General features: G+C 44.9%; 1 protein-coding gene across 13 annotated transcripts in view; it reads left to right on the top strand.

The window, feature by feature from the left end:
* Positions 1-27,021, top strand: part of CRACR2B (calcium release activated channel regulator 2B) — a 47,243-nt gene that overhangs the window by 7,599 nt on the left and 12,623 nt on the right. For 7 of the 13 annotated variants that reach the window (XR_015946225.1, XM_088653213.1, XM_088653257.1 and 4 more), the window contains 10 exons: positions 9,968-10,040; positions 10,895-11,139; positions 13,264-13,375; positions 15,653-15,809; positions 16,692-16,838; positions 17,542-17,632; positions 17,782-17,874; positions 20,698-20,885; positions 22,420-22,491; positions 22,929-22,983. Coding sequence is in view for 12 of the 13 variants with exons in the window: in XM_088653213.1 (XP_088509339.1) it covers positions 10,939-11,139; positions 13,264-13,375; positions 15,653-15,809; positions 16,692-16,838; positions 17,542-17,632; positions 17,782-17,874; positions 20,698-20,885; positions 22,420-22,491; positions 22,929-22,983 (1,116 nt within the window). In the remaining variant the exon portion in view is untranslated. Of the gene's footprint in view, positions 1-3,840; positions 3,943-8,986; positions 9,255-9,967; positions 10,041-10,894; positions 11,140-13,263; positions 13,376-15,652; positions 15,810-16,691; positions 16,839-17,541; positions 17,633-17,781; positions 17,875-20,697; positions 20,886-22,419; positions 22,492-22,928; positions 22,984-27,021 lie in introns of all 13 variants that reach the window. The other 6 variants (XM_088653227.1, XM_088653240.1, XM_088653236.1 and 3 more) reach the window with 3 other exon arrangements.

Genomic DNA, 27,021 nt, shown 5'->3' on the forward strand with positions numbered 1-27,021 from the left:
TCTGGGGGAGAGAATTTGTGGCGTTTGTTTGTTTGGGTTGAACAACCCTAACAGTGGTTTGTGGTCCGTTTCAATGGAGAAATGGCGACCGTACAAATAATCATAGAACCTTTTGATTCCTGACACAATTGCTAGTGCCTCTTTATCAATTTGAGCATAGTTGCGCTCCGTGGGTGACAACGTACGGGAATAGAAAGAGATGGGCTTTTCCGACCCATCCGGTTCCCTATGACTCAGCACAGCCCCCAGGCCGTATTGAGAGGCATCACATGCCAGGACCAGCGGCTTCGACTCATCATAATGAGCAAGGACGCTCCTGCTACTCAGCATTTCTCGCAAGGAGTCAAAAGCCTTCTGCTGCTCCCGCCCCCAGCGCCACACATTCTTTTTCTGCAAAAGTCTATGTAATGGTTCAGCTACCGAAGCTTTCTGGGGTAAGAATGAATGATAAAAGTTAATAAGTCCCAGGAATGACTGCAACTCCGTCTTGTTCTGTGGTCGTGGTGCCTCGATGATGGCCTTAATCTTAGCATCTGTGGGGTGGATGCCTGATGCATCAATTTTAAACCCCAAGAAATCCACAGTTGGCACCCCAAAACTGCATTTTTCTTTTTTCAGTTGCAACCCCACCTCCTTGAACTTGAGCAACACTGCACGGACACGCGCAACCAGTTCCTGTGGGTCTTTTCCAGCAATCAAAACGTCATCAAAAAATGGCAAGACCCCCGGCAGACCCCTTAACAGGCGTTCCATGAGCCCTTGAAAAATCCCTGGGGCCACACAAACTCCGAACTGTAATCTGTTAACTCTGAACGCCCCTTTATGTGTGACAATAGTCTGTGCTTCCGCTGATTGTGGGGTTACTGGCAGCTGTTGGTAAGCTTGTGCCAGGTCAATTTTGGCGAACACCTTGCCCCCAGCCAGTTTAGCCAACAGATGTGATACGACTGGAATGGGGTATGAGTTTCCCCTGAGTGCCTTATTGATAGTACATTTGTAATCTGCACATATTCTGACTTCCCCATTTGCTTTAAGGGGCGTGACGATTGGAGTCTCCCACTTAGCAGAGTCCACGGGTGAGAGAACTCCTTGCTTGACCAATTTATCCAGCTCTGCCTCGATCTTGGGTTGCAGTGCAAATGGCACTCGCCTTGGTTTGAGTCGGATTGGGGCCACCCCGGGGTCCAACTCGAAGTCAACTGGGGGCCCTTTATAACAACCCAGTTTTCCATTAAAGAGACCAGCAAATTCCTTGCATAATGTCTCACTCATCTCAGGGCAGGTTTGGATTGAATTAAGCCCTGAGATACTCAGTCCCAGGGCGGGGAACCAGTCAGTGCCCAGGAGACTGGGGCGACTGCCCTTCGCAATCACCAGTTTGAGTACAGCCTGTTTGTCCCGGAACTGTACTCTCACGGCACACATTCCCATAACATGGATGCGGCCTGCTGAGTACGACTGCAAGGTTGCCGGGAAGGGCTCCAGAGGGGGCAACTTACCCCTGGAGAAGAATGTCTTCGCGGTCTGGTCCGAAACAATGGTGAATGCAGATCCAGAGTCCACCTCCATGTCGCACTGCTGACCCTCAATCTTCACCTTGACGTGTGCCTTGCCTTGCGCTGGAAACTGCACGGCCCTCCCGTTGATCTCCGTTATGTAGTGGCAGTCCTTTCGAAAATGAGTTGCTGTGGGCGGTCTGCGATGCTCCAGTATAGGTGCTCCTGTTGCTCCTGACGCCGCCGATCTACAGACCCTGGCGATGTGACCTGTCTTCCCGCACATCCGGCACATAGCATCCCTGAAACGACAACTCTTCCGCCCATTGTTTCCGCCACAACCTGGGCAACTGCCTCCGCGATCTTTGTGCACTGTGCAGGCCTGACGCACCAACTCGACCCCACGGACTGGGCTCTGGCTCGGAGTAGCCTCTAGCTCGTCCATGGCATGCGCAACTTCTATCTGTGGCTTAGTGGCCTTGCGACTGGCATCAAGCTCCTCTCTTTCATAATTCTCCGTGGCGGTGGCCTCCTTCAAGGCTGAAGCAAGGGTAACCTCTTCTTTAGCCACGATGCGTCTTCTGGCTTTCTTGCTGCTCAGACCACCAATAAACCGATCCAGGAGAGTCTCTTCCAGATTTTGGAAGCCGCAGTGCTGAGCGAGCTTCCGGAGTTCAGCCAGAAATGCGGATACAGACTCCCCAGCATGCTGCTGCCTCTTATGGAACTCCATCCGCCGGGCCATCTTGGTCTCAGTAGGCGCCAAGTGGCTTGTTAGGCAGGCAAGAATATCTTGGAGAGATGTCTCACTCAGCTTCGCTGGAGCAAGTAATGCCTTGGCTAGCTTGAAGGTCTCGGGCCCACAGTAGCTCAGGAATGTGGCCCTTCTTTTGCTGGCATCGGTGATCCCTTGAGCCACTGCGAAGAACTCGAAGCGTTCGACGTAGTCTTCCCAGGTGTGGGGTTCTGATGGCTGGAAGGGCTCCAATACCCTTGGACTCTCCATTGTCCTAGCGGGCAGGGTCGTCTTCTCAGCTGGCCAGTGAGTCTTGTTCTCAGCTGCAATCCGGACTCTGAGGCAGGGTTGTGTTTAACCGCTCCTCAGCATTCCGGATCCCACCTTCGTCGCCAGTTGTTGTGACGTGGGGTTTGTGATTTCAGCTCTCTTGACAAAACATGCTGGAGACAGTTCTCTAGTAACAGCTCTTTATTTAAGTGAACAAGACTGACTGTGAGGGCAGGAAGGCTACATTTATAGGGACAGGGAACTAGCTAGAAGGGGATACATTTTGGAGGGAACAATATCAGGCAATCACCGTGCTGCCTTTTGGAGGGAACCAATAAGACAGAGGATCCAAATACAGCAGCTTAAATGAACCAATAGTAGCTGTACCCTCTGGAACCAAAAGGCAGTTACTTTATCCTAATGCAAATACAGACAATAATAATACAGAGATAAAATCCTTTGACTCAATACACAACACTCTTGGAGACAACTATGTGTGACGTTGGAAACCGAGGCCTAGCTCACACAACCAGTGGTGGTAAAATGATTCCTAGACTGCATCCTAGACTCCTGGGGCTCTCATGCAATCCTTGGCATTTGCACGTTAGTCCACCTCCTCCGACTCTTAACTGTAAGAGAAATCTTCTTGCAGCAGCTAATAGTCTAGCTTTACAGCAGGTGCTACTGAAGGATGCAAATCTGGCCAGAACATGATGTCAAGTGGGGTGTTTTGCATATTTTATACCTCCCAATGAAAAGTTTGGATTCATGCAAAACCAAGATAAAGCATTAATTCTATGAGCCTTGGAAACATGGTTTTGTTTTGTTTTGTTTTGTTTTTGGTGTGTGTGTGTAAATACATACAGTGCTTTTTTCTGGGGGGGACACAGGGACACATACCCCTAAACATTTTGTGAATCTAAGTTTGGCCTCATTGAGGGGCAGTATTTCAATATGAGAAGGAAAATGAGAGTCCCCCTAAAAATTTTTTTTAGGAAAAAAGCACTGCATACACACACACACACACACACACACACAGAGAGAGAGAGAGAGAGAGAGAGAGAGAGAGAGAGAGAGAGAGAGAGAGAGAGATATGGATGCATTTTATAGTCCTTATATATCTGCATGCAGTCCAAAGAGAGTTGAGAAAAGCTTGTTCTTCTCAGCTTTTTCAAGATCACCAGCTCCCATTTGACTTAGCAATGTACGGTTTTACCTTTGCTCTTCCTGTGTGATCTTTGATTCTTAGAAGGGATTTCTGCAATGATTTGTGCTCCGTAAATGGCCCTGTTTCAGTCACCTGCAAGACCCTAAAAGTGTTTTTTAAAATCCATTCAGGCTCCAGTTAAAATCTTGAAGCAGCTAATAAGGAAAGAGGAAATAAAATCCACAGGCAGCCAAGGCACTCCTACCTGAGCTCATATATTTCTCCTGGTATTGGTATGTCAAAGTTTGTTTTTGCTGGGTAAATATTATCTTTGAGGGCTGCTTTGCAGGCCCATCGGGTGACCAGTTGGGGAGGAGGTACCGGTAAAGGGCATTAAACAATGCTGCTTAGAACTCTCAGTGATCCTGTCAAGTGGCTCTGGTGATGTGTCCTTTCTCATGGCCCTGTGATAAAGCCTTGTGCTCCTTGATAGTTGCTGCGGTGGCCAAGGCCAGCTTTGCCTTGGCTTGCAGCCCTAAACGGCTGCTTTTCAAAACAAACAGCATCCTACCATGACATTTCCAACAGGCTGGGGTGACTTTTTGTTTCCTCTGTTTCTGTGCAGCTGAAAACAAGCATATGGCAACAGGCAATTAATTACAGGACACTAAAAAGGGACCCAGGTGGCACTGTGGTTAAACCACTGAGCCTAGGGCTTGCTGATCAGAAGGTCGGCGGTTCGAATCCCTGTGACGGGGTGAGCTCCCGTTGCTAGGTCCCAGCTCCTGCCAACCTAGCAGTTCGAAAGCATGTCAAAATGCAAGTAGATAAATAGGAACCGCTACAGCGGGAAGGTAAACGGCGTTTCCATGTGCTGCTCTGGTTTGCCAGAAGCGGCTTTGTCATGCTGGCCACATGACCTGGAAGCTATACGCCGGCTCCCTCAGCCAATAATGCGAGATGAGCGCGCAACCCCAGAGTCGGTCACGACTGGACCTAATGGTCAGGGGTCCCTTTACCTTTAAAAAGGGGTAGTGGTGCTTGTAATCGTTGATCCACACTGCTGCAAGAATATGTGCAACATTATCATTATCAAATTGAAAATGAATAAGTTCCTAAAGTAAGCATATATGGTACTCCTCCTCTCCCCCCGCTTCCTTGTCCCTGTGGTCTTGCCTACTTATCCCATAATAAATGGCCATCACCAATGCCAGTCCGAGGGGTGCAGCAATTTGTTCAGCCCAAGTGAAAGTTGAGATTTAACTATTGTTTAAATCCCTCCATTCCTAGACTATCTGACCTGAGTAGAATGAAGCAACAAGGAACAAGTAATAGTTCTCCAGGATGCTGTCATTTATCTACAAAGAACAGCTGCCTACGTGAAACAATTCACTCCTTTCCTTTTATCCCTGAGATTCTTCTTCTTGCTTAAATCCTTGTACCTGCTGCTGCTATTAGTATAGCTGTCGCCAATGTGTTACATGGGTTGGTATGCAGGTCTGCTAGTCATGTTATGAATAGTTGGTGGCTCCACGTTGTCCTCAGCAATAGGCATGTCACAGGTTCAAAAACCCTACACCAAAAACCCTTGAGCTTGTTCTCACTGCCAGTTGCACTGCAGTATCCTGCGGACTGCTGTTTGCTCCGATTCAACGGTAAAGGATGGGTTTCCCAGACAAAGCTCTGGGACAAAAAAACAACAACCAACCACCCTTATTCAGACATGGAACTTTATAGCACAGGACCTATGCCTTGAAAGCATAGCATGAAAGGAAGTCTAGATGAGCCCATAGTGCTGCAGGGTTTTGGGGATTCCCATATCTGTCCATATTTTTAAGAAGCAGTGAGGAATGGTGTGCACGGAGATGGTTGACTAGCAGATATGGACTGCTCTTGCCCAATCTGAACACATTTCGCCTTAGACCACATGCTGTACTTGACATATGTATATATTCCAAGCTGTTTTGCCTGCATGGCATGTTGAAAAGCGTCAGGCAGAAATGTTTACAGGCTCTGCATTTGTTTTGATGAGGCGGAGAACCAGGAAAGTATGAAGATATTCCAGAGATCCTGAGGGAGATTCCAACAGCACATGGAGGGCACAGTCTCACTTCCCTCTACCCACCAGTGGGAAAGCAAGTGCATTGGGTTATGATGTGCTAAGCGTGCAGACTTGGGAGTGAGGTCAGTGATAATATATAACATATGTGCTTGAGAGTGAAGAAAACAGTTCTGAAGGATGGACTCCCTCCAGAAACACAGAGTGCTCTAGTTTCAAATGTTAAAACATTAATCCTCTGAGGTGGGGAAGGGGCATTGGAAAAGCAGGCCTCACCTGGGCACCCCTGCTTGTGTTTTGTTATTGAATTATGTTAAAAGGTTAATCTTTTCAGAAGCCTTATAATCCCCTGAAAGGGTGAGGTTAATACAGCAATAAGCACAGCTTGAGAGAGAGGGTGTGTTGTTTGGAAACCCTCCCTCCTGCTTTTAATTTCCACAAACTATTCATGACCTTTTGAAATCCATCTTTCCAGAAGGTTATGAATAGCAAGCAAAAGGTTCTCTAAGCAGTGGTCCACATTCTCTCTCTCTCTCTCTCTTTCCCTTTACTCCTTTCCACCTATCACACAGAAACAAAGGCCAGAAAACTGTCCATTCTGAAAATGGCTTTGAAATACAAATTTGATGTGATCAGGGAACATCCGCCTCAATGGGCCTTAGTTTTCATCTTCCCCCACAGCTCCTCCAGCTTCATGTGACTCATGGTGGATGTTGTGGATTTTTCATGGGGTCTTTTGACAGGGAAACTCTCTGCAAAGCAGATTTGATTAATTATGGTGCTGATAAGCATATAGAGTGCTTAGTACAAAACTCCTTCGTGGATCAGTGCCTTGTCGTGGTGAAGGGGCTTGAATAACTCAGAGAAGCTATGAGCTATGCCGTGCAGGGCCACCCAAGATGGACAGGTCATTTTAGATGGTAGAGGGGTACCTAAAAGAGGACCTCAGCTGTTGATTAAAGGTGCTGGGCAGACATCTACATGAAGCAACCACAAGGGAAGGGAATGGCTTGTACTCATTAAAAGAATGAGCTGTGAGCTTGGATGTTTGATCCTCAGTTCAAATCTCACCACATGAACTCACGGGGTGGCCTTGCGCAAGTCACTATTCCTCCAGCGTCAGTCCTTATCTCTGTCACGTGAAGCTAAGAATATTGGCCTGGCTTTCAAGGGGCATTGCATGAACGTTCTGCTGGACTTCAGCAAATGTGCTTACCGGTATGCTTGGTACTTTAATGTGTGCCTTGGGACATACCAAATAAACATAGATGAAGGTAAGAAAGTACAGATTCGTTTCACCCACTACTGAGGAACTATAAAGTCTCTGCACACCAGGGATTAGGTCAGAGAATGCTGCAACCAGATCATCTTGAGCCCTGGTATCTCCCACTCTTCCCCCAAAAGTCATTTAAAATTGCAATTTTCTGGTGAGGGAGCAGGTTGTGACAGTTCTTTGACATAATACCAGTGTGTGGAAAGTCTCATTTTGGCTCACCCTGGTATGTTTCTACAATGTCTGTGTCTGTTCAATCTGCCAAGTGATAGGAATGAAGTGGCTCTATCTTTCTCAGTTAATAATGATCTCTACAGTCACTCCTCTCTTGATAAGATATTATTCCAACTGTTGCACAATAAACTGAGCAAACAATCTCCTTGATGTCTATTAAAAACTCCCCAAGTATATGCTGAATTTCCTGCCTTTGGGTTAGGTCAGATAGGTTGGCCTTCCAGAGGTTGCTGAACTGCAGCTCCCATAATCTCTGCCCATTGTCCATGCTTGCTCGGCCTGATGGGAGTTGTAGTTCAGCAACATCCAAAGTTCCTCTGGGTTAAGTCCTTAGCAGGTACAGGTGCAGGTGTCTGGGTGAATTAGCCACCAGCTTTAATTATATCCAAGCTTTGATGTCATAACTTGGCGGAAATCTTGTTTTTCCTGTGGGCTCCAGAATTCTGGTTGCTACTGCCAAAAGAGTAGTGTTACTTTCTTTAAAATTCTGACAGAACACCACTGCATGAATTTGGTCCGTAAGTATGTCTATAAATCTGGCATTCTTTCTTGCTTTTCCTTATTCCTCAAACTTCAAACTATGAAGTAAAGCTTCTCTTCCCTTGCTCTTTCCCCACTACTTCAAATGCCCTTAAAAAGTTTGCCAGGTTTGCTGATGATTGTACCAAATGATTTAGGTTGTTAAAAACAAAAGGGGGGAGCCAAGAGCTCTCAAAGCAGTGGGGTTAAAGGTAAAGGGACCCCTGACCATTAGGTCCAGTCCTGACCGACTCTGGGGTTGCGGCGCTCATCTCGCATTATTGGCCAAGGGAGCCGGTGTACAGCTTCCAGGTCATGTGGCCAGCATGACAAAGCCACTTCTGGCAAACCAGAGCAGCACATGGAAACGCCGTTTACCTTCCCGCTGTAGCGGTTCCTTTTTATCTACTTGCATTTTGGCATGCTTTATTATTATTATTATTATTATTATTATTATTATTATTATTATTATTTTGGTCACATTGATAAATAAGGACTATTTTAATTCTGTCTGGACATGGCAGGTTATATTTCTGGTTTGTTCCACTGTCTGATCATCGATAAACATTTGTGGGTAGTATGAGCACAGTCTGTTACCTTCTGTACTAATCCTCTTCTGCTAAGCACACACCACTAAAACTTCACATAGGTCTTTCCTGTTTTCTTTAAAAGGGATGTTAAAAGTAAACTTAATGGGCTAGAAGCAGAAACAAAAGGCTTGAGTATTACACCTTCCTGTAGCACCTCTGGGTGATTTTGTATAGCCTTCAACTCCCCCCTCCCCATTTTTCAAAATAAAAAAATCTTACTAAAAATACTGGTGGCAGTTCTATATAAAGTCTTGGCGAAAACTTCCTTCTAGCTTGCCTCCTTGAACTTTGACTGCATATGATTTATGATCTGATGTTCTAAGCCACATGGAGATAAAAATTACATAGAGAAAGGCTTTGATAGTTTTGAGGGTTGTCTTCACACACACTTCATGCACAGCTGCTCCCAGACTTTGGAACTCCCTCCCTAGAGAAGTCAAGACTGGCTCCCTGCTTGCTGTCTTTCTGCCAGCAGGTGAAGTCTTTCTTGTTACAACAGGGAACAAGAAATTGACTGGTTTTAATGAAAGGGCTGCTGCCATGCTGTTTTTATTGTGATTATTGCAGTGTTTTAAACAGTTTTTTTAAAAAAAATATGCATATAGTTTTAATTATTTTGATATTTAATTGTATTTTAATTATGAATTTTTCTATGTTTTTAGCAGTTCTTGTTTTTATCTGTAAGCCACCTTGAGTCCCATCTAAGGGGAAAAAAAAAGGCAGGGAATGAATGAATGATGCGTTTTATTCCTATGCAAGATGGAAACCCCAACCCTGTGTGTCTTTGTGCCCATGGGAAGCCTAATCAAGAAAAGCTGCTTTCCCAGAAGATGACTTAATTGCTCCCAGTCTTCCCAATGTTCCTGTTCTAATAGGAATTACTTTTGGCTATATGGATCAGGAAGGTTTCCAGATTGCACAATTATTTAGGTAACCAATAAACTGGGGCTGCCTCTGGGCTTTGTTGGATGCAGCAGCTAGGGTGCTGAGCGGAGCCCCTAGCTGTACACATATTACTTATCCGTTAAATTTTTTGCAATGGCTGTCCATTGGCAGCCATGCCGTGTTCAAGGTTTTAATATTACCATTTAAAGCCTTAGCGGGTCCTGATATGGCCAGTTGAAAGCTGCTTATTATTTCTTTCCATGAAGAACTTAGGCCACAAGTGTTTCCTGTCCTATCAACGCCCCATTCTTAAAGCAATTTTAACAACTGCTTTTAATAGGTTTTAATGTTATCATTTGAAGCCTTAAACAGCTTGGGACCACTAGCAGATCACTTTCCCCAGTTCAGACTCAGTGGACCCTGAGAATCATTGTAGGAGGCCTTGCTGGCTATGCTGTGGCCTGCAGATTGCTGTCTTGTGACCCTCTAGCATACCTTCCCTTGTGTCATTTGGAAGGCATCAACAATGACATGTTTTCAGATGCTTTTTAAAAATGTATTTGTTTTCCCTGATTGCAGTGCTTAGCATTGTGATTTAGTATATATCGCCTAGATTTTATTGGTGATCTGACGATTATATTCTTCCATGTTAACTGTTTGGAGATTTAGTTTATTTTTAGGTTAAGCGGTTGTATAAATAAAAGTTAGATCTGTTGGCAGCAATGCTTAACGCCTAACCCTTTTTTGTCTTCACGCAGGATTTGTGGACATGATGTAAATCTACTTTTAGGCAGAGGAGCCTGCAAAACAGATGTGCCGCAGAATGTGTGTGTAAGTAGCTCTGCCCCTAGAGTGATCAGAAAGCAATGCGTTCCTGTAGTTCTGGACAAGCATACAAAATATCCTCGGGGGGGGGATTATCTATAGTGAATAAACAATGGGATAACTATTCTAGTATGAGTAGAAATTGATGTAGAGTACATGCTGGCCACATGATCTGAAAAGCTGTCTGTGGACTGGGAAATAATTTGTATGCATCCCTGTCCTTTGCTTTTGAAATGCAATTCTGTGAGAAAAATCGCATGTTAATCCCATTGTTACTAGACATCAATTTCCCTTCTCTTTATTGTCTTTCAGTAATAGGAATGGGGTAATCCCAGTCCTTTGTTTCATATTCAACAAGGCATATTACTTGGGAGCATGATGACGGCCTTTCACTCAATCAGCTGGTTCCCACTTAATAAACACAAGTGAGCAAGGTGAGCTGCTGGGTGCAGCTAATACAGTGCTTACTTCGTTCCTCCCCTGCTCCTCTTGCTGCTACCACCATGCTACAGACAGAACAAGCCAGAGTCTAGCTTATTGTGACCTCTGAACCCAGGCTCAACGCTTGTTTCTCTTGATATAAACCATGAGTGTTAAGTCAAGAACAAATTTTGGCTTCTATGGAGACATCCCCACAAGCTGGATTCCGGCTTATTTCTTAGTGGCAGGGAAACAATGAAGGATTGAAGGAAGCATTGCATTGGTTGCACCTACCAGCACACTCCTCATTTGTGTTAAGCCATAGTTGATTTTAAACTATGGTTTAATGTTACTTGGGAATCAGACAGTACTGTATTTTGAGGAGTCTCAACAATTCAATCCAACATTGCTTTTTGAAGAAGAATGCCTTATATTTGCAGTTGGATGCACTTCAGTCCATGCGAGTAAATGGTCATTTGAAGCAATGGAAAGACCTGGGGAAGAACTCTCTGAAAGTTCCCATGCGGAGGACAAGGAAGAGGATGGAGCAGCCTCAGGCATGTCTTCTTCTCTCTGCTTGAATGATGTGGGAAACATGCAGGTGGAGATGCTGGAGAAGGCCAGGGAGCTCTTCAGGCTGTGTGACAAGGAGGAGAAGGGCTTTATCACCAAGCTGGACATGCAGGTAAACAGGAAAATTGACCGTGGCCACCTCCTTTGCAGAGGAAAAGCTCTTGCTTTCCTGAACTGCCACCTATGAGCGATGTACTGCCATGTGTAGGTTTCATTTGCCTTTGTGCTGGAGAGCAATTTCATCAACATCCTACTCATATCAGGAGTCTATAATGTGTGTATGTTAAGGGGTGTGTGTGTAAGACTTGAAAACTCCTGTTGACACATCAGGGGCTGCTGTTGCTGCTGCTGTGAAATTTGCTCTGTCTGTACTTCCATTTCTTCTCTATCTTAGGGTGATGAAATGCCAGGGAGGACAAGAGATCCTGTATCTTTCACAGCAGTGTGGAATTTCTGGCAGGTGCAACTTATCATGAAAGCTTTTAGAAAACTTGTGCCTAAAGTTCCTTTTTCCACACAGCTATTAGAAATGTAGAGGCCCCTTTGCTCTCACGCCCCTGATCGATCTAATGTTTCTCCTTCAAAGGCTATGCTGAATGACCGTTGCTTGAGCTAAACGCTAAGCACCTATCAACCAGACACAAAATTCCTCACCCTATGCTCAAAAGGTTGATAGTGACCCAGCCTCAGACCTGCTGCCATTTCAGTTTGGCCTCAGGCCTGGACATCAGGGTTGGCGCAGCCATAAGGCGAGGCGAGGTGAGGCTGCTGGCAGGGAAGCAGCACTGGCAACGATTTTGGGTAAGATCGCACCAATTTCTGGCAAGATCTCACTGAAGAAGAAGAGGAGTTTGGATTTGATATCCCACTTTATCACTACCCGAAGGAGTCTCAAGGTGGCTAACATTCTCCTTTCCCTTCCTCTCCCACAACAAACACTCTGTGAGGTGAGCGGGGCTGAGAGACTTCAGAGAAGTGTGACTAGCCCAAGGTCACCCAGCAGCTGCATGTGGAGGAGCGGGGAATCGAACCCGGTTCACCAGATTATGAGTCCACCGCTCCTAACCACTACACCACACTGGCTCTCACTGAAATCATGTAAGATCTTGCAGAGCACATGAGATCTCTTGCAATTTCAGCAAGATTTCTCTAAAAATTGCCACAATCCCACCTGAAATCTGTGCCAACAATGAAGGCGGCAGGATGATACTTCCTGTTTCACCTCAGGTGTTAAATGTGCTGGACTTGGTACCGAAAGTGTGTTGGTCCCCTTAGCTGATGACTTCTGTTGGAAGCTGGACATGGGAGTTCAATCCTGTCCTTGAATTATTGTTATGGGTGGTTGCTTACCGGTATGTTATGTTTGTTGCCGTTTTGATTGTAGTGTGAGTGTTTTCTGTTGTTACATGCTGCGATCCACCCTGCAACCTTCTTATTGAAGGCCAGGCAATATGTATTATAAAGAAATTGTATCATTGGGTTGAGTGAGGGAGTTCGTGAGTGCACCATTTGCCCTTTGTTGGAGGGCAGAGCTTGTCCTCCTCCTCCCAAATTGGTCTGCTTCCCTCAGGTGGCATGGAGAACACTATCCCCTTGTTGGTGTTGGAGTAACTTTCACCTGCCAGTCCACTTGGCTTCTGGAATGGGGCTATCTTGCCCTTGTTTGAGGCTGAAAAATATCCTGGGCTGGCCCTGGGTCATTTTATTTCTTTTGTTAAAAAACAAAAGTGTAAATCACTCGGGGATCTACCACTAGATCCAGATCTCACTCTATGCCCATCTTTGGTTTAGGGTGGCAAGGTGAAAAAAAGAGGGCAAGTTTCTTTCACCTTTGCAAGAGTTCTGTAGAAGAAAGAATGTCAGCAAGTGGAGTTTGACCTGCAAACTTCCACCTGCTGAATTCCCTTCTTTTGTACAACTGTTAAAGCTCCCAGAGCCCCTGAGGTTCCTCAGGGAATTTATCCTGTTTCACTCTTATTAAGCAAGAGCTGGTTTCCCCGGTGAGTTGTGCAATAAATTATGTAATGCCAGATTTTGTACACACACCTGTTTAACAGAAGCACTTGCAGTATCTGTCCTGATGGACACAGATATATTGCCTTGTACCAAAACATTGTCTTTGCACCACTCCTTTCCTTATTATGAGATTGGACATCATATACTTCATGGGACGAGTGGAAGCTTTTTCTTGTGGTTATAACAGTCTGTCCTTTCTTTTTTTTCTCCTCCTTCACAGCGGCTACAAAGTGAACTTCCTCTCACTCCTGAACAACTAGAATCTGTTTTTGACAGCCTAGAGCAAGACAATAATGGGTATCTCACACCAGTCGAATTCAGTATGGGACTAGGTAAGAGGAACAACTACTGTTGCACAGCATGTCTGTGGGCAGTGGGCAGAATGGGACGAAAGGGCCTTAGCTCAGTGGTAGAGTTTCTGCCTTGCATGCAGAGGGCCACAAATTCAACCCCCAGCATCTCCAAGTAGGACTCTGGGAGAGGTTTCTTGCCCAAAACCCTAGAGAGCTGCTGCCAGTCAGTATAGACAATGCTGACCTAGATGGACCAGTGAGTCTGATTCAATATAAGGCAGCTTCCTGTGTTCTTAACATAAATATTTTCCTTCCTTGGACTACTGGCAGTTTATATAAGGCAGCCAAGGCAACTGCAAAGAATTGAGGAACTGTACTGTGGTAATGAGACAGGAGCCCAGGGACCAGATTCAAGCCAGTGCAATACTCCTACATGGCAAATGTTATTTTTTTCCCTAGATATAAAGCAGGCACTTAATTTTATATATGATGTGCACCTTCTGGGGATGTGTTTGCCCTACATGCTTTCAAACTTATCTCCAAAAGTGCAGTTCTTAGAGTAGCATGTTCCTGTATATTGCACCAGATTTCATGCTTGCAGAGCATGATTGTGGAATGTGCACCCACCCTACTGGTGAGCAATGCTGAGGTGGGGCTATAGCGTGCCATACAGTCACTGTCTCTGCCAAGAAGGCTCTTTCCAATGCTTCCAGTTCAGCGCTCAGCACACAGCTCCTGTGGAGACATTGTGCAGCAGCCACTGCAGAGCAATCCACCTGCAGCAAAGTGCAGCCGAAGCTGTTTTGCCAAGTATGAGCTGCATGAGGGAGAGCAGAGGTTTTTCTGGCTTTTCTATGGCCCTGTGCTGATTAGAAGAAGCCAAGTTCCTTTTTTCTCCTTAAGAAAACAGCTTTAAGTCAACAGTTCCAGGACTCTGACGTGAAGAGTGCTGATCAAAGCTATCAGGATTTGGGAGTTAGGCAAGAAGGTAACGGCAGGCTCTTATTTGAACTGGAACACAGTCGTGTTCGTAGTATGTTTTGTACAAGCCATAAATGTCTTGGTGTCCTAAAGCTCAGTGGGTAACATCTGGAATTGGACATTGTGCAATTGTGCCAGTTCCTAGTCTCTAAGGCCAGAGTAGTTAACTCTTAAAACAAACATACTTTAATGGATCAAACCAATGATGGGGTGGGGAGGGGTGTGTAGAACACACACAGTTCACACTGTATTGCCTCTTTCATTTAGTAAGTGCTAAAGTGTGACAGCTATCGTGCTGCTGTGCATTAAAAGTCTTCATATGGGCAAAGTAAGAAACCATAAAGCATTTTAATTTAAAGGTGTTTGTATAAAAAGAAGCTTATTGCAATATATGTTTTAGTTAGATGGTTTTTTTTTAGTTTTATCCTCCCCTATGTACCAGTCTGTATGCAAATATAAAATTTTATCCCCACCCCCATTTTTATTGTCCTTTCTGTTAGAAGTTACACTTTTGCAGGGGGGTAGCAAAAAAGGGGGGGTACACGGGTGGCGCTGTGGGTTAAACCACAGAGCCTAGGGCTTGCCAATCAGAAGATCGGCGGTTCGAATCCCCGTGACAGGGTGAGCTCCCGTTGCTCGGTCCCAGCTCCTGCCAACCTAGCAATTCGAAAGCACGTCAAAGTGCAAGTAGATAAATAGGTACTGCTACAGCGGGAAGGTAAACGGCGTTTCCGTGTGCTGCTCTGGTTCGCCAGAAATGGCTTTGTCATGCTAGCCACATGACCTAGATTAGAAGCTGCACGCCGGCTCCCTCGGCCAATAACACGAGATGAGCGCCACAACCCCAGAGTCGGTCATGACTGGACCTAATGGTCAGTGGTCCCTTTACCTTTTAACACTATGGAATTCTCTTAACCTTGGCATTGTTTAGAGCCTCAGCGTGTATTAATCTGGCCCTGCTCACTTACCTGGGAGTAAGATCTATTGAATTCAAGTGGGGCTCATTTCTGAGTACACATGTATAGAACTGCACGGTAAAAGAGTTGTTTAAAGTCCAGGATGCAGTTCTTGAACCTGTTCTGAGTGGAACAACTTTCCCTTGGAACATTTGAAATAACAAAAGTGACATGGAGTAATGCAGAGTGCCTTTGAGCTTGTGAAGAGCTTCCAGTTCTTTTAATTTGTTGGTTGCCCTGATTTGGCTAAAAGTGGAAGGAGTCTGATATGGAGCTTGTGGATTTCACAAGCTCTCTCCCCTCATAATTTGAACACTAATGCAAGCCATACCTGGGATTAGAGAGATCTTATAGTCCTTTTCCCCCCTCATTCCACTAGGCAAGTTCATAGGGATTGAGCAGTATGAGAGCTCTGGAAGCACCAGGCATGAGGAGACTTTTGAGTCAGGCTGGTCAGATGACTTGGACCAGGAAGAGGAAGAGAAGAGGTTTTGCTCCATGTTGGAGCAGCTTGAAGCATCCCAGGTCTTTGAAGAGTAAGTTGGAACTTTCCAAGCTGTGCTTGTTTATTACAGTGGTACCTTGGTTTAAGAACAGCTTGGTTTATTAACAACTTGGATTAAGAACGCTGCAAACCTGGAAGTAGGTGTTTTGGTTTGTGAACTTTGCCTTGGAAGCAGAATCATAGAATCATAGAGTTGGAAGAGACCACAAGGGCCATCCAGTCCAACCCCCTGCCAAACAGGAAACACCATTAAAACATTCCTGACAGATGGCTGTCAAGCCTCCGCTTAAAGACCTCCGAAGAAGAAGACTCCACCAAAATGTTCCGCTTCTTGTTGAGTGTGTTCCATTTGTAAATTGAGTCCCACGCTGCTATGGGAAAGCACGCCTTGGTTTAAGAACACTTTGGTTTAAGAACGGACTTCTAGAATGGATTAAGTTCGACGTAAACCTTGGTACCACTGTATTACGATTGCTGTTGCCATCTTTAGGAAACTTGTTTCGCAGAAGCATTGCTTTGACCCTTTCTATCATGCCCTCTTCATTAAAATGCATGTGCTATGTTTTCCTGGGTTGCACGGCTACAGCAGGAATGGGGAAACTGTGGTCTTCCAGATGGTGTTGGAACTAGCATGGGTAGCAGTGGACTAGTAGAAAGGGGTGGGTGGATTAGGAGCATAATAAGGCTTAGACAAAATAGGGGGAAGAGATTCTCCAACAGATGTACCTTTACTTTTTAAGTTGAGGACTTTTGACCTCTTATTGCCTGGATTTTTCTCATCTTGGGGAGGGATGACTAGGAGGCTTAACTATAAAATACTTTAAAATAAGTGCTTTATAGCCTGTTTTGCGCAAGGACTATGCTTATCTATCACTCTCAAACTGATAAACTTTACTGTTTGTCTTCGCTCCAGTCAGAATGAGGTTCAGGAGCTCTGGGCTCAACTCCGGAAAGAAAAGCCAGAACTCCTGACCAGTTTTGAAGAATTTCTCTTCCACATTTCCTCATATGTCAGGGACATACATCACGAGAAGGAATCCGTTGAGCAGGCATTGAAACGGTAAGCAGTTTCTGGGAGGCATGTGACTACGCTGTAGAAAGTGCAATGCAGTCTTAGGATGCTGGAAGTGGGAGGGAAAATTTCTCTCTGCATCCATAAGAGGATTCGTGAATGCCAAAGAAGAAGGTGGAAGTGTCCAAATGCCTTCAGCGGGACTTATCAAACAGGCTGTGTACACACTAAAATTTCGTCTGTATCCAATGTGCTTCCACCACTCGTTTAGGAAGCAGTGTACACACAGTGTTAGCCACAATCCACTTCCATCTGGTACCTATCCTGTCATTGCTTTTGAAATACTGTGTTTTGATATGTCTTCGCACAACGCCCGCCCCCCCCCAAACCTTCCCCAGCTTCAACCCAGATTGGGAAAAAGAACAGACTAGCTGCTTTTTAAGCTGGTAATGTGTACACTGCCTTAACCTTAAGCAGCATAAGCAGTCGGGTTGCAAAAGTTTCCTGAGAAAATGTTCTCAATGTACAGTATAGCTTTTTAAGCCTTTCTGGTGCCCCCTAGTGCCAGAGGATTTCCATATCAACACTCAAGTTTCTGAAAAGTGAGACAGCACATCTTATGTTAGCTGAGAAGTATTTATTTTCTCTCAAAGTAGAGAGGTAATTCTCCCCCCCCTCCATCTTGTCTCCCACTTTGTCTTTACGCTGTATCTGTTTCTTGCATTTCATCCCTCTTGCTCTGTGCTTTTAGGAGGGAGGTAGACCATGACCGTGAAATCAGATGCCTTTATGAAGAAATGGAGCAACAAATCAAAGCAGAAAGGGAACGGCTGCTGAGCCAGGTAAACACCTCATTCACTCTCAGGATGCCTGAACTGGGCACTGAGCTCAGTTGCTAAATCAATGAGTCCTTGCAAAGTGCTGGAGATTTATTTTTATGCTGGATGTTGGAGTAAAAAAGGAAAAGCGCCAATTTATCTACTTTTTGCAGGGATCAATGAAGCATGAGAAGAGCAGCTTGCTTCAGAAAGAGCTGCAGAGCAAAGAACAAGAATTTGAGAAGATGCTATACCACCAGAAAAAGGTGACTTGGAGGGGGTGACCCTTGTTTCTTTTGCTTGGATTTGTATTTTACCCTCTGCATTGTCTACACAGGTCCCGTTGAACTGGCTGGCTGTGTCCTTTGACGCAAAAGTCATTGCTTCTTACACCATAGCTGCCAAGTCTCCCATTTTTCGTGGGAAACCCCTGGATTTTAATCCGTTTCCTGCTATTATCCCGAATAGAAAAAAATCCCGGAAATCCCCCAGATTTCCTACCTGGCAGGTAGGCTCCATTTCAGGTGCCGTTCTGCCCATGTCTGGGCACTGGAAATTGGGCAGTGCCGGCACCGGAAGTTGCTTCTACGCATGTCCAGACATGCGTAGAAGTGACTTCCGGTGCCGCACCACTGCTGATCCCGCATTTTTCAGTGGGAGACTTGGCAGCTATGTCTTACACATGTACAGGGCTAGAGCTGGATTTGGGATCTAGTGCCTGAGATGCCACCTTAGCCCAAGTTCCTGCTGGTTCCTGTTGGTGTTACAAGAAAAACCAGTGCCAAAAGCCTTCATTGTGGGGAAACAGACTGCACTGCATAGTCCACTGTGACCAGATGTTTCACTTCTGCAAATCATTGGAAGCCCTGAAGTGATGAGTAGACATATGCGAGTGCCCCCCAGTATATAAGCTACTTTAGGGAAGGGAACTTATTCTCACTCTTTTCCTCCCCACCCCACATCAGCACCAGACAGACTAGGTGGGCTCAAGGAGGAAAAATGCAAACACTGTATGCGTCAGCTGTCGGGAAGGCAGTGCCCTGTAAAGTGGGGAGCAAGTAATTTTTTGGAGTGGCTCCTTGCCCCAGTGTAGGAGCTGCCTGTGATTATTTTAGCTCTCCATCCTTTTTCTTCAGTGGCTTAAGGGACTTGTAGGAATACAATAGGAGCCCCTGCCAGATCAGGCCAAAGGCCTCTCCAGTCCAGTATGGGAAGCCCACAAGCAGGATAGGAGTGTAACACTCTCCTTCGCATGTATTCCCCAACAATTGGTGCACAGAGACACATGCTGCCTCTAATACATGCTCTACACCAGTGTTTCCCAAACTTGGGTGTCCAGCTGGTTTTGGACTACAATTCCCATCATCCCTAGCTAGCAGGACCAGTGGTCAGGGATGATGGGAATTGTAGTCCAAAAACAGCTGGAGACCCGTGTTTGGGAAACACTGCTCTGCACACACACACACAAACATATGGTCATCATGCCTAGTAGCCATTAGCCATTTATAGTTTATCCTCCAGGAATTTGTCTAATTCCCTTTTAATGGTCAACACCACCACTTCTCATAGGGGTGAATTCCATAATTTAACCTTGCACTTTGTGAAGAACTTCTTTTCTGGCTGCCTTGACTCTCCCACCCTTCAGCTTCCCTGAATGATGTTGGATTCTGGTAATCTATGAGGGGGGGGAATTCTCTTTTCCGTGCTGTGCATTGTATGAAACAACCTGTGTCATGGCCCCACCACAACCACTGTCCTTTCCCCGACAACCTAAAAAACCCCAAGCATTGTAACCTCTTCTCATAGAGGAGTTGCTCCAGCCCACCAATAATTTGGGTTGTCCTTTTCTGCACCTTTAGATTCATCTGCACAGTCCTGCTTGAGGCTCATCTACACAGCCTTGACATGACAAACATTCAGAAATTGTTTCTGTCATTGGAGTTCATGCTGCTGTGCCAAGTTCCTTCCAGGATTTTGACCTTCAGCTGTGAGGGCCCTTTTAGCTTGCTGCCCTACTTGCAAAATGCACAGTGTCCCCCTTTAACCTCCAAGGCCCACAACCTTAGTATGTGATTCCAGCACCATTCATGTTTTAGCTCCAAACAGGTGACTCCATCTCCACCAACACAAGGGAAGCCATCTGCTCTGTTTGCGCATGACGTTATCATCGTACCATAATATCCTCTTACAGGAATGCGGCTGAGAGATAACACTGTGTAATTTGCGTTATTGGTGCTGTTTGAGTAAGTCCAGTGTCAGTATTTGCTCTGGGTTGTTTAAAAATTAAAGAGCAGTTACGTTGGAGCAAAGCAACAGAGAGGGGATTAAGAATCCCCCCATATGGGTTTTCTCAGTTCAGGGTCCCTTCCAACTCTACAATTCTATGACTCTAAGGTTACCCACTCATGTGACCCAACAGGCATATAGATTAGGACAGGCATCCCCAAACTGCGGCCCTCCAGATGTTTTGGCCTACAACTCCCATGATCCGTAGCTAACAGGACCAGTGGTTGGGGAAGATGGGAATTGTAGTCCTAAACATCTGGAGGGCCGAAGTTTGGGGGTGCCTGGATTAGGACCACAAAGGACCACTTCACACAATAGGGAATGAAAATGCAGCTAGAAGGTCTTTGGAGTATTGATACCATGGTAATTACTGTACCCCTGCAGTGTAGGAATCTCAGCTAAAGCATCCATGACAGATGGCCCCCAACCTCTGCTTAAAAACCTCCAATGAAGGTTCACCACCTTCCAAGGGAATTGCTTCCACTGTCGAACAGTCCTTACTGTGAGAAAGTTCTTCCTGATGTTTAGTTGGAATTTCCTTTCTAGTAACTTAAATCCATTGGTTCAGGTCCTTAGCATGTTATCATTATTAATGTACTTGAATGCACTGCAGGTAAAAAACAAAACAAAACAGATGTATTGCTCTGTTTTCTGTTTTCCATTGTACAACTGTTTTTTTTAATTTAACATATTCTTATTCTGCCTCCCCTACAGCTCAAAGCCGCTTGCAGACACTGGCTACTGATGTCTTTGTACTTTTGGTTTGTCAGATCTGTTCATCTTGATTTCTTACATATTTTTAGCTGGAACATCAGTTACAGTCCCAGAGCTCAGAGCAGCTGGAAATGCGGGTGCAAAATGAGAGGCTGAAAATCTTGAACGACAATCTCCTGGACCAACTGGAGAGAAGCAAATGGGAGCTGGAGGTAGCCCGAGGTCACCTGCAACAGCTGCAGAAAGAAGCCCAGCTAGAGCAGGAACAGAAAAACAGGTGTGTTGGGGTGGGGCTGTAGAACGTGCAATGAAACGTGCCAGTTGCTTTTGCTGTGTAATGCTGGTTTACGCTAATTAGTTAATCAGTGGGACTACAGAATGTAGAAATGAATAGCTATGTGGCTACTGCAAACAGCAGAAGTGCACTGTTTACAGGCGCCACATAATACCTGGTCTGCATTTGTAAAACATTGATCTTTTGGTGTGGCAGCACTTACATTTTTGAACTCTCTGCCTATTGACATCAGACAGGTCCCTTCGCTGTACTCTTTTCAGTGCCTGCTAAAAGTGTTTTTGTTTAGGCAAGCCGTACCCAGATATGTGGAAAACCACCTTGAGGTTGTTGTTGTTGTTGTTTTACAATCAAGTGTTACATTATTTTTATGAAATAAAATTAAAGGGGGTCTGTAAGCACAAACACTTTCTAGCTTCCAGAACTGAGTTAAAGGATTAGAACATGCATGATGTTTTTTTTTCACTTCTACAAAACTACTTCCTATGTGGCCTTGAGATAGTAACATGATTCCTCTTCTCTCAGGGGTAGCTAACGTTGTGCCATTCAGATGTTCTTCGACTTCAGTTCCCATCAGCCCCAGTCAGCATGGGCAATGGTCAGGGATGATGGGAGATGGAGTCCAATGATATCTGGAAGGTCTAGCCCTGCTCTGTATAAACTAGAGATAAAAATGATTTTCCTGGTTACGTTTCCTAGAAGACCATGATAGAAATGGCTCAGAAAGCAAGCTCCACAGCAGTTCACCATAAAAGGTCAATCCAAATATTGTATTGTCAAAACCATGGCTCCTACCAGTCTGAGAACAAACAATGCAGCAAACAATAACACTGATCTCCACAGCAATCAGTCAGATTACTGTTCAAAAATGTATGATGTCACTGCAAATTGGGCAACCTTTTGCTTTATTGAAGAGTAAATCTACTTTCTAATACTAAATTGGCCAAAACATGACTTCAGTTATAAACCGAGATAGGAAATTGGACGTAATGCCTGCAGAACATTAGGATCCCAGTAGGTAGATCTTCTGCCACCTTTTCTCCACAGATAAAAAGTCCTAAATGGTACAGGGTTGTTGTTTTTAGTAATAATAAAATAAATCTAGAGCTGATGTAGGCATTTTAACTTAAATATGCAGTATGCAGAGTCTGCATACAGTTCAAAATAATAATAAAAATAATGTCAACATAGACTGATGGCTCATTTTTAACAGGGAAGGCTACTTTGGGAGGTGGAGTGACTGGGGAGCAGAGCAGTGTGGTGGGTGCAAAAAGGGTGCATGTAAATTTGGTCCTCAGCTGGAATTTCTCTTGGAAGTCAAGAGAACGATACTTTGCATCAGCAAGTCATGGAGAACAGGAATGGGAGTCAGCTCCTAACCCAGTATTAATTTAATTAGTTCACCCCCTGCCCTCGATTGCTGCCAGCAGCTTTGGCATTTGGGTCATATTATCAACATTTGCACAGGACAAAACTTGTAACCCTTAAAACATTAACCCCCTTCCCCTTTTAAATGTAGGGATGTATTCAGAGTCTCTAAGAATATGCAGAAAGAAAAGAAAAGCCTCCTGCGACAACTGGAACTGCTCAGGTAAAGGTGGGGGCATCTTGGCATCTGCTCTTCACCATCTGCCTTGTATAGGGAGGTACAGAATAAAAAAAGCTCATTGGTGTTATCTCAGCTATTCAAACAAAACCAGCAGAATTGGCCAGACTCACAGGGCTGCCACTTGACCTAAGCAGCAAGCTGTACAGGGGTGATTCAGGTCCCCAGTGGGTGATTCAGGTCCCCAGTGGCAATAGATGGTGCTAAAGTAATGTCTGAGAGCATCACCAAAGCAATTTCTGCAGTGAAGATTTAGGCCACAGGAAGCTTCTGTGAAACCTGAATGGGGATTTGTGGTTGTGAACAGGAGTGGTCTCTCCCCTTTCTCACTTCTCTTTGAGGGTTGCTAGTTCCCTACCATAGTTATGTGTAGAGCAACTGCCACCACTTACCTCAGTGTGTCTTTCTTTCATTTGGAGCAGGGAGATGAACAAGAAGCTGCGAGACGAGAGAGATGCCTTTGAAGCCAAGAAGCTGGTTAGTCTGAGAAAGAAAATTCTAATCCCCCGTCGCCTCCCCTTTGCAGCCTGCTGCTGCTGCCATCACTTGGGGTCATTTCATTTACAGGGGGGGCATTAACTGAGAAACCCTGTAGTGCCTGCACGTGAACTTCTTATTATTTTTTGGGTATCTCTAACCTTAAGAGAGAGCTGCACATTTTTAAACCAGGCAATTACAAATGGGGCAATAAGGACTGCTGGCTCCTGACTCTACAGGAAAGCGTCTACAGTTGGGTGTCCCTCCGACATGGAGAGGGAAAGAATCTTTTGCACATATTGAACTTTGTACACTAAGGCTTCCATTCAGAGGAACCATAGCTGAACCTCCATGTTTTAAGGCTGAGCCATTGCCATCTAGCTTGGAGAACACCCAGTTACATTCTTTCTCTTCCCACCACCACCATTCTGCAGGGTAGTCTGGAATTCTTCTCTGGAACCGCCTTGCCTCATTCCAGTCTATAGTTCCTCTGCTATATCACCTTGTGCCTATATCCTTCTAGGCTTCCATTGTCATGCAGACCACAATTAAGAGACTGAAAACAATGTCTTTTTGTCTGTTTCTGCCTCTTACTTTGGCCTGCTCCTGGAATGGGCCTTTTCCATCCCTGGGCAGTTTGTTTTTGGAAGGAGAGATGGAATGTCCACGAAACATACCACTTAGTAGATTTGATCGTAGAGTAGCGAGGCAGACAACCAAAATGTGAAGATGAGCCAAAAGAAGACGTTTTTGTTTCCACTGTGACACTCTTGCTGCTGATTTCCCTGCTGCACAAATGCAGGGCAGGAATGAAGTATAAAGAGAAAGCACGCCGATCAACTAGCCTTTTGTGTTGTATAAGCATAGGGTGCAGGAATGTTTTTATTGAAGCTGCTATGTATGTTTTTGTGTAAAAAGGAGAGGGAAGTGCAAACATCTGTGCACCTGGCTGTCCATGGGTGGCCCATCCTGTTTCGCCATTTGAGGGTGAAACAAGGAGGTGTCCCCCCCCCCACACACACTGCTGCTGCCTCCCCACTGAAGCCTTGCTTACCTAGGAGTGGAGAGAGACCAGCTGCAAAGCTGAGCAAGTGTGAGCTGTTCTACAAAGCTTTGCTGCAGGCCTCTCCCCTCCCACTCGCCTAGAAGAGAGCATTCCAGCTGCAGTGGAAGTGGTGGGGCAGCCGGAGAGCCGGTGGGACACGCCTCTTGTTTTTCCACCACCAGAGGTGGCTTCTTTACCTTGCCTTATGAATGGGCTGGCCCTCTGGCTTTCCCACAACTCATCTTTGTGATTACTAGGCCTGTGGCTGCATCTCCAGATAAATCTGGGGGCATGTGATCTCCATAGTCTCAATGAGATCATTAAATGCAGCATAAGCAACAGGGAGAAACTGTCTTCTGCAGTTGCAATTCAGAGAGAGCAATGCAGTGAGTTCTCAGATCTCATTTGGCACTTTAATGGCTTTTTTGAAGAGCATCCCTTTCATGCTGCACCATGGGATACGTTTTAGAACTCTTGAGGAGGGTCACATTGAAAGCAATTTACAGTATGACATGGAGGGAAGTGGAGAGACTTCATATGGACATAAATTGCTTTTTCTTCACATGTCAAAGTAGCTGCTGGATTGTCCCTTTGACAGTCTGCTATCTCTGTTCTCCAGTGGAATATGGGCTCCAGGCAAGCTACAGTGGCTTTTGTTGTCCGATCCTCTTTGAAAAGTAAATATTAATGAGATGGAGCTTCTGTTGGATGCTGGGAAGAAAGGCACCCACCACTCTTCATGCAGATTGCATCTGATGTGGGAATTCAAAAGGACCAAGCTTTTGATCTGCATACAGTCATTCTGCAGATTTAATCTGCAGGCTGATCTAGTGCTGAAACAAATAATATAGCACTGTGGACTGTGCTTACAGAAAGGCAGGTTGCATGGTTTAGAGTTAGCACATCAGACTTTTGAAGTAAAATGTAAACCTTCAGTTAATGGAAAAAAGGATCCTTATTTGTTTGTATTTTTTTAAACACCCCCCCTTTTTTCTGAACCTCAGTCTTGTATCAAGATGTACCAACAACAGCTACGCTGGAGGGACTGGAATGAAGGAAGTTGAGTTCTAATTTTTCTAGTGGAAAAAATATGTTGCGTTATGTTCCTGTCAACTATATATGCACACAGCGCCACACACACACACACACCTGCTCATGCTAACTGCAATTTGCAGCAATCTTTCCATTGCAAGAGTGTGCACTAGAATAGGAAAAAAAAGATATCTATTTGCCTTAGTTTTAAAAAAAGTATGGTGTTTCTAGACAGCTTTTTCTACCATCAAAGAGAATTACCAAGGAGAAAATATGTCTGCTGATGCAGCAGCAACTTCCTGTCTTGAAGCCTCTTGATGACGGGTCCTTCGTATATTTCTCTTTTGTCCAGGACTGCAATGCTTGTGTCTGTTTGTTGGATCTATTTGTTTGTTTCTTTATCAAAGCAGACAACAGCAGCTGGTGCCTCTTTTGAATCTACTTAAAGAGTATCCGCTGGCTGTTGCTTTTCTAAGATAGAGAAGAGCACAAATGCCAGTGCACACTTGGGGTGTACTGACATAATGTAGATCTGGTGAGGTTTTTGGTTTTCAAGCCTGAATGGCCTTCCTAGCCTGATGTTTCTGTTGCCATTAGATTTGCAACTGTACTGTTTTTTAGCTAGATATTCCTGGTTGGTAGTCAGTACCAGTCTTCATTCACTGTGACATAATGATGGACCAATCAGGTTGCCAGAGTTTAACAGTGCATCATTCTGTAGGGGTGATATCTGGCTTGTTCTTGCCTGCAGGTTTATGACAGTTTGCCAGTGCTGCAAGACATATTTCCAAGTCTGCTTCAGCATATAACAGGGAGACCTAGCAATAGTGAAGTATTAAAATCTTCTAAATACGCCAAGACTGTTTACGCATAAATGCCAGCACTGGAAATCATTTGGCACTGTGAGGGTGAAGGCCAAACTAGATGGAACATGGGAGAGATCTGATCGGACTTCCTGTTCCATGTACATTTAAATGGGAGGAAGTGGCCTGCTGGATGGTTTCTGCCAAAATCTTTAATGCTTCAGCCAGCACAGTACATAGGCAAGACAAGAGTTAAAAGGCACAGCGGTTGCCTTGCATGGCGAAGTGCAGCTAAGACATTGATCCAGCCAGTGATTTGCCCCCTGCCTCATCCTTTTGAAGAGACTGGAATGGGCGCATCTGAGTTCTCAGATTGGACCAAGCAATCAGGCACTCCATTTGCTCACGGATGCTTCTAAAAGCATTTCAAAAGAGTTTTACTCTAGTAAGGCCCTGAGATACTGTGCAAAACTAGAAGAGTTGAATCACAGTGTGGAAATTCTGCTGATAACCTTTAAAAGTTCCAAGGCTGCAGAGGCCTACTCAGGTCCTTGCATCTTCTTTTCCTCTGCCAATCCCTTCAGGTCTCCAGTTGTTCATTAATCCAGGTTACCACCCTAAACATTCTGAAGTTAATTTTGAAATTGTTATTTGAAAACATAGTGCCTTGAGCTTGTGCATTTTGTACTGTGCCTGGTTGTACCGCTGTGTGTTATGAATCAAAACTGAGTTTCCCCAAGTCCATGTATCCACAAGTTTTAGAGGGAGTTGCATGCCATGTACAATCTTGTCCTTTGTGTGTCCTTTAATGAGAAACCTGCTTGCACCTTCCAGAAGGCTAGGAGCAGGTACAACCCATTCATTCATGTGTCTAGTTACAGTATATGTGTCTTCGGTATGTGTTTACGACAAATATTGTGATGGCAAAATACTGCAGAATTCATGCTGTTGTTGGAATGTGAGCCTGTGATCCAGACTTCCATAATAAAATGCCATGCACCCTGTTATCGTTCTCATCAAATATTTCATGCTTGTGTGTTCTGTCATTGCAATGCAATGTTTCTTTATCATCTCTTTTTAAATGTCAATGTTACACTGAGCCAATAAAAGCTGGCAAGAGCTAAAGAAACAGCCAGGAAACAATTGCCTCTTTTGTGC

The sequence above is a fragment of the Zootoca vivipara genome, chromosome 1, assembly GCF_965207765.1.
Source record: "Zootoca vivipara chromosome 1, rZooViv2.hap1.1, whole genome shotgun sequence".
Classification (NCBI taxonomy): Eukaryota; Metazoa; Chordata; class Lepidosauria; order Squamata; family Lacertidae; genus Zootoca; species Zootoca vivipara.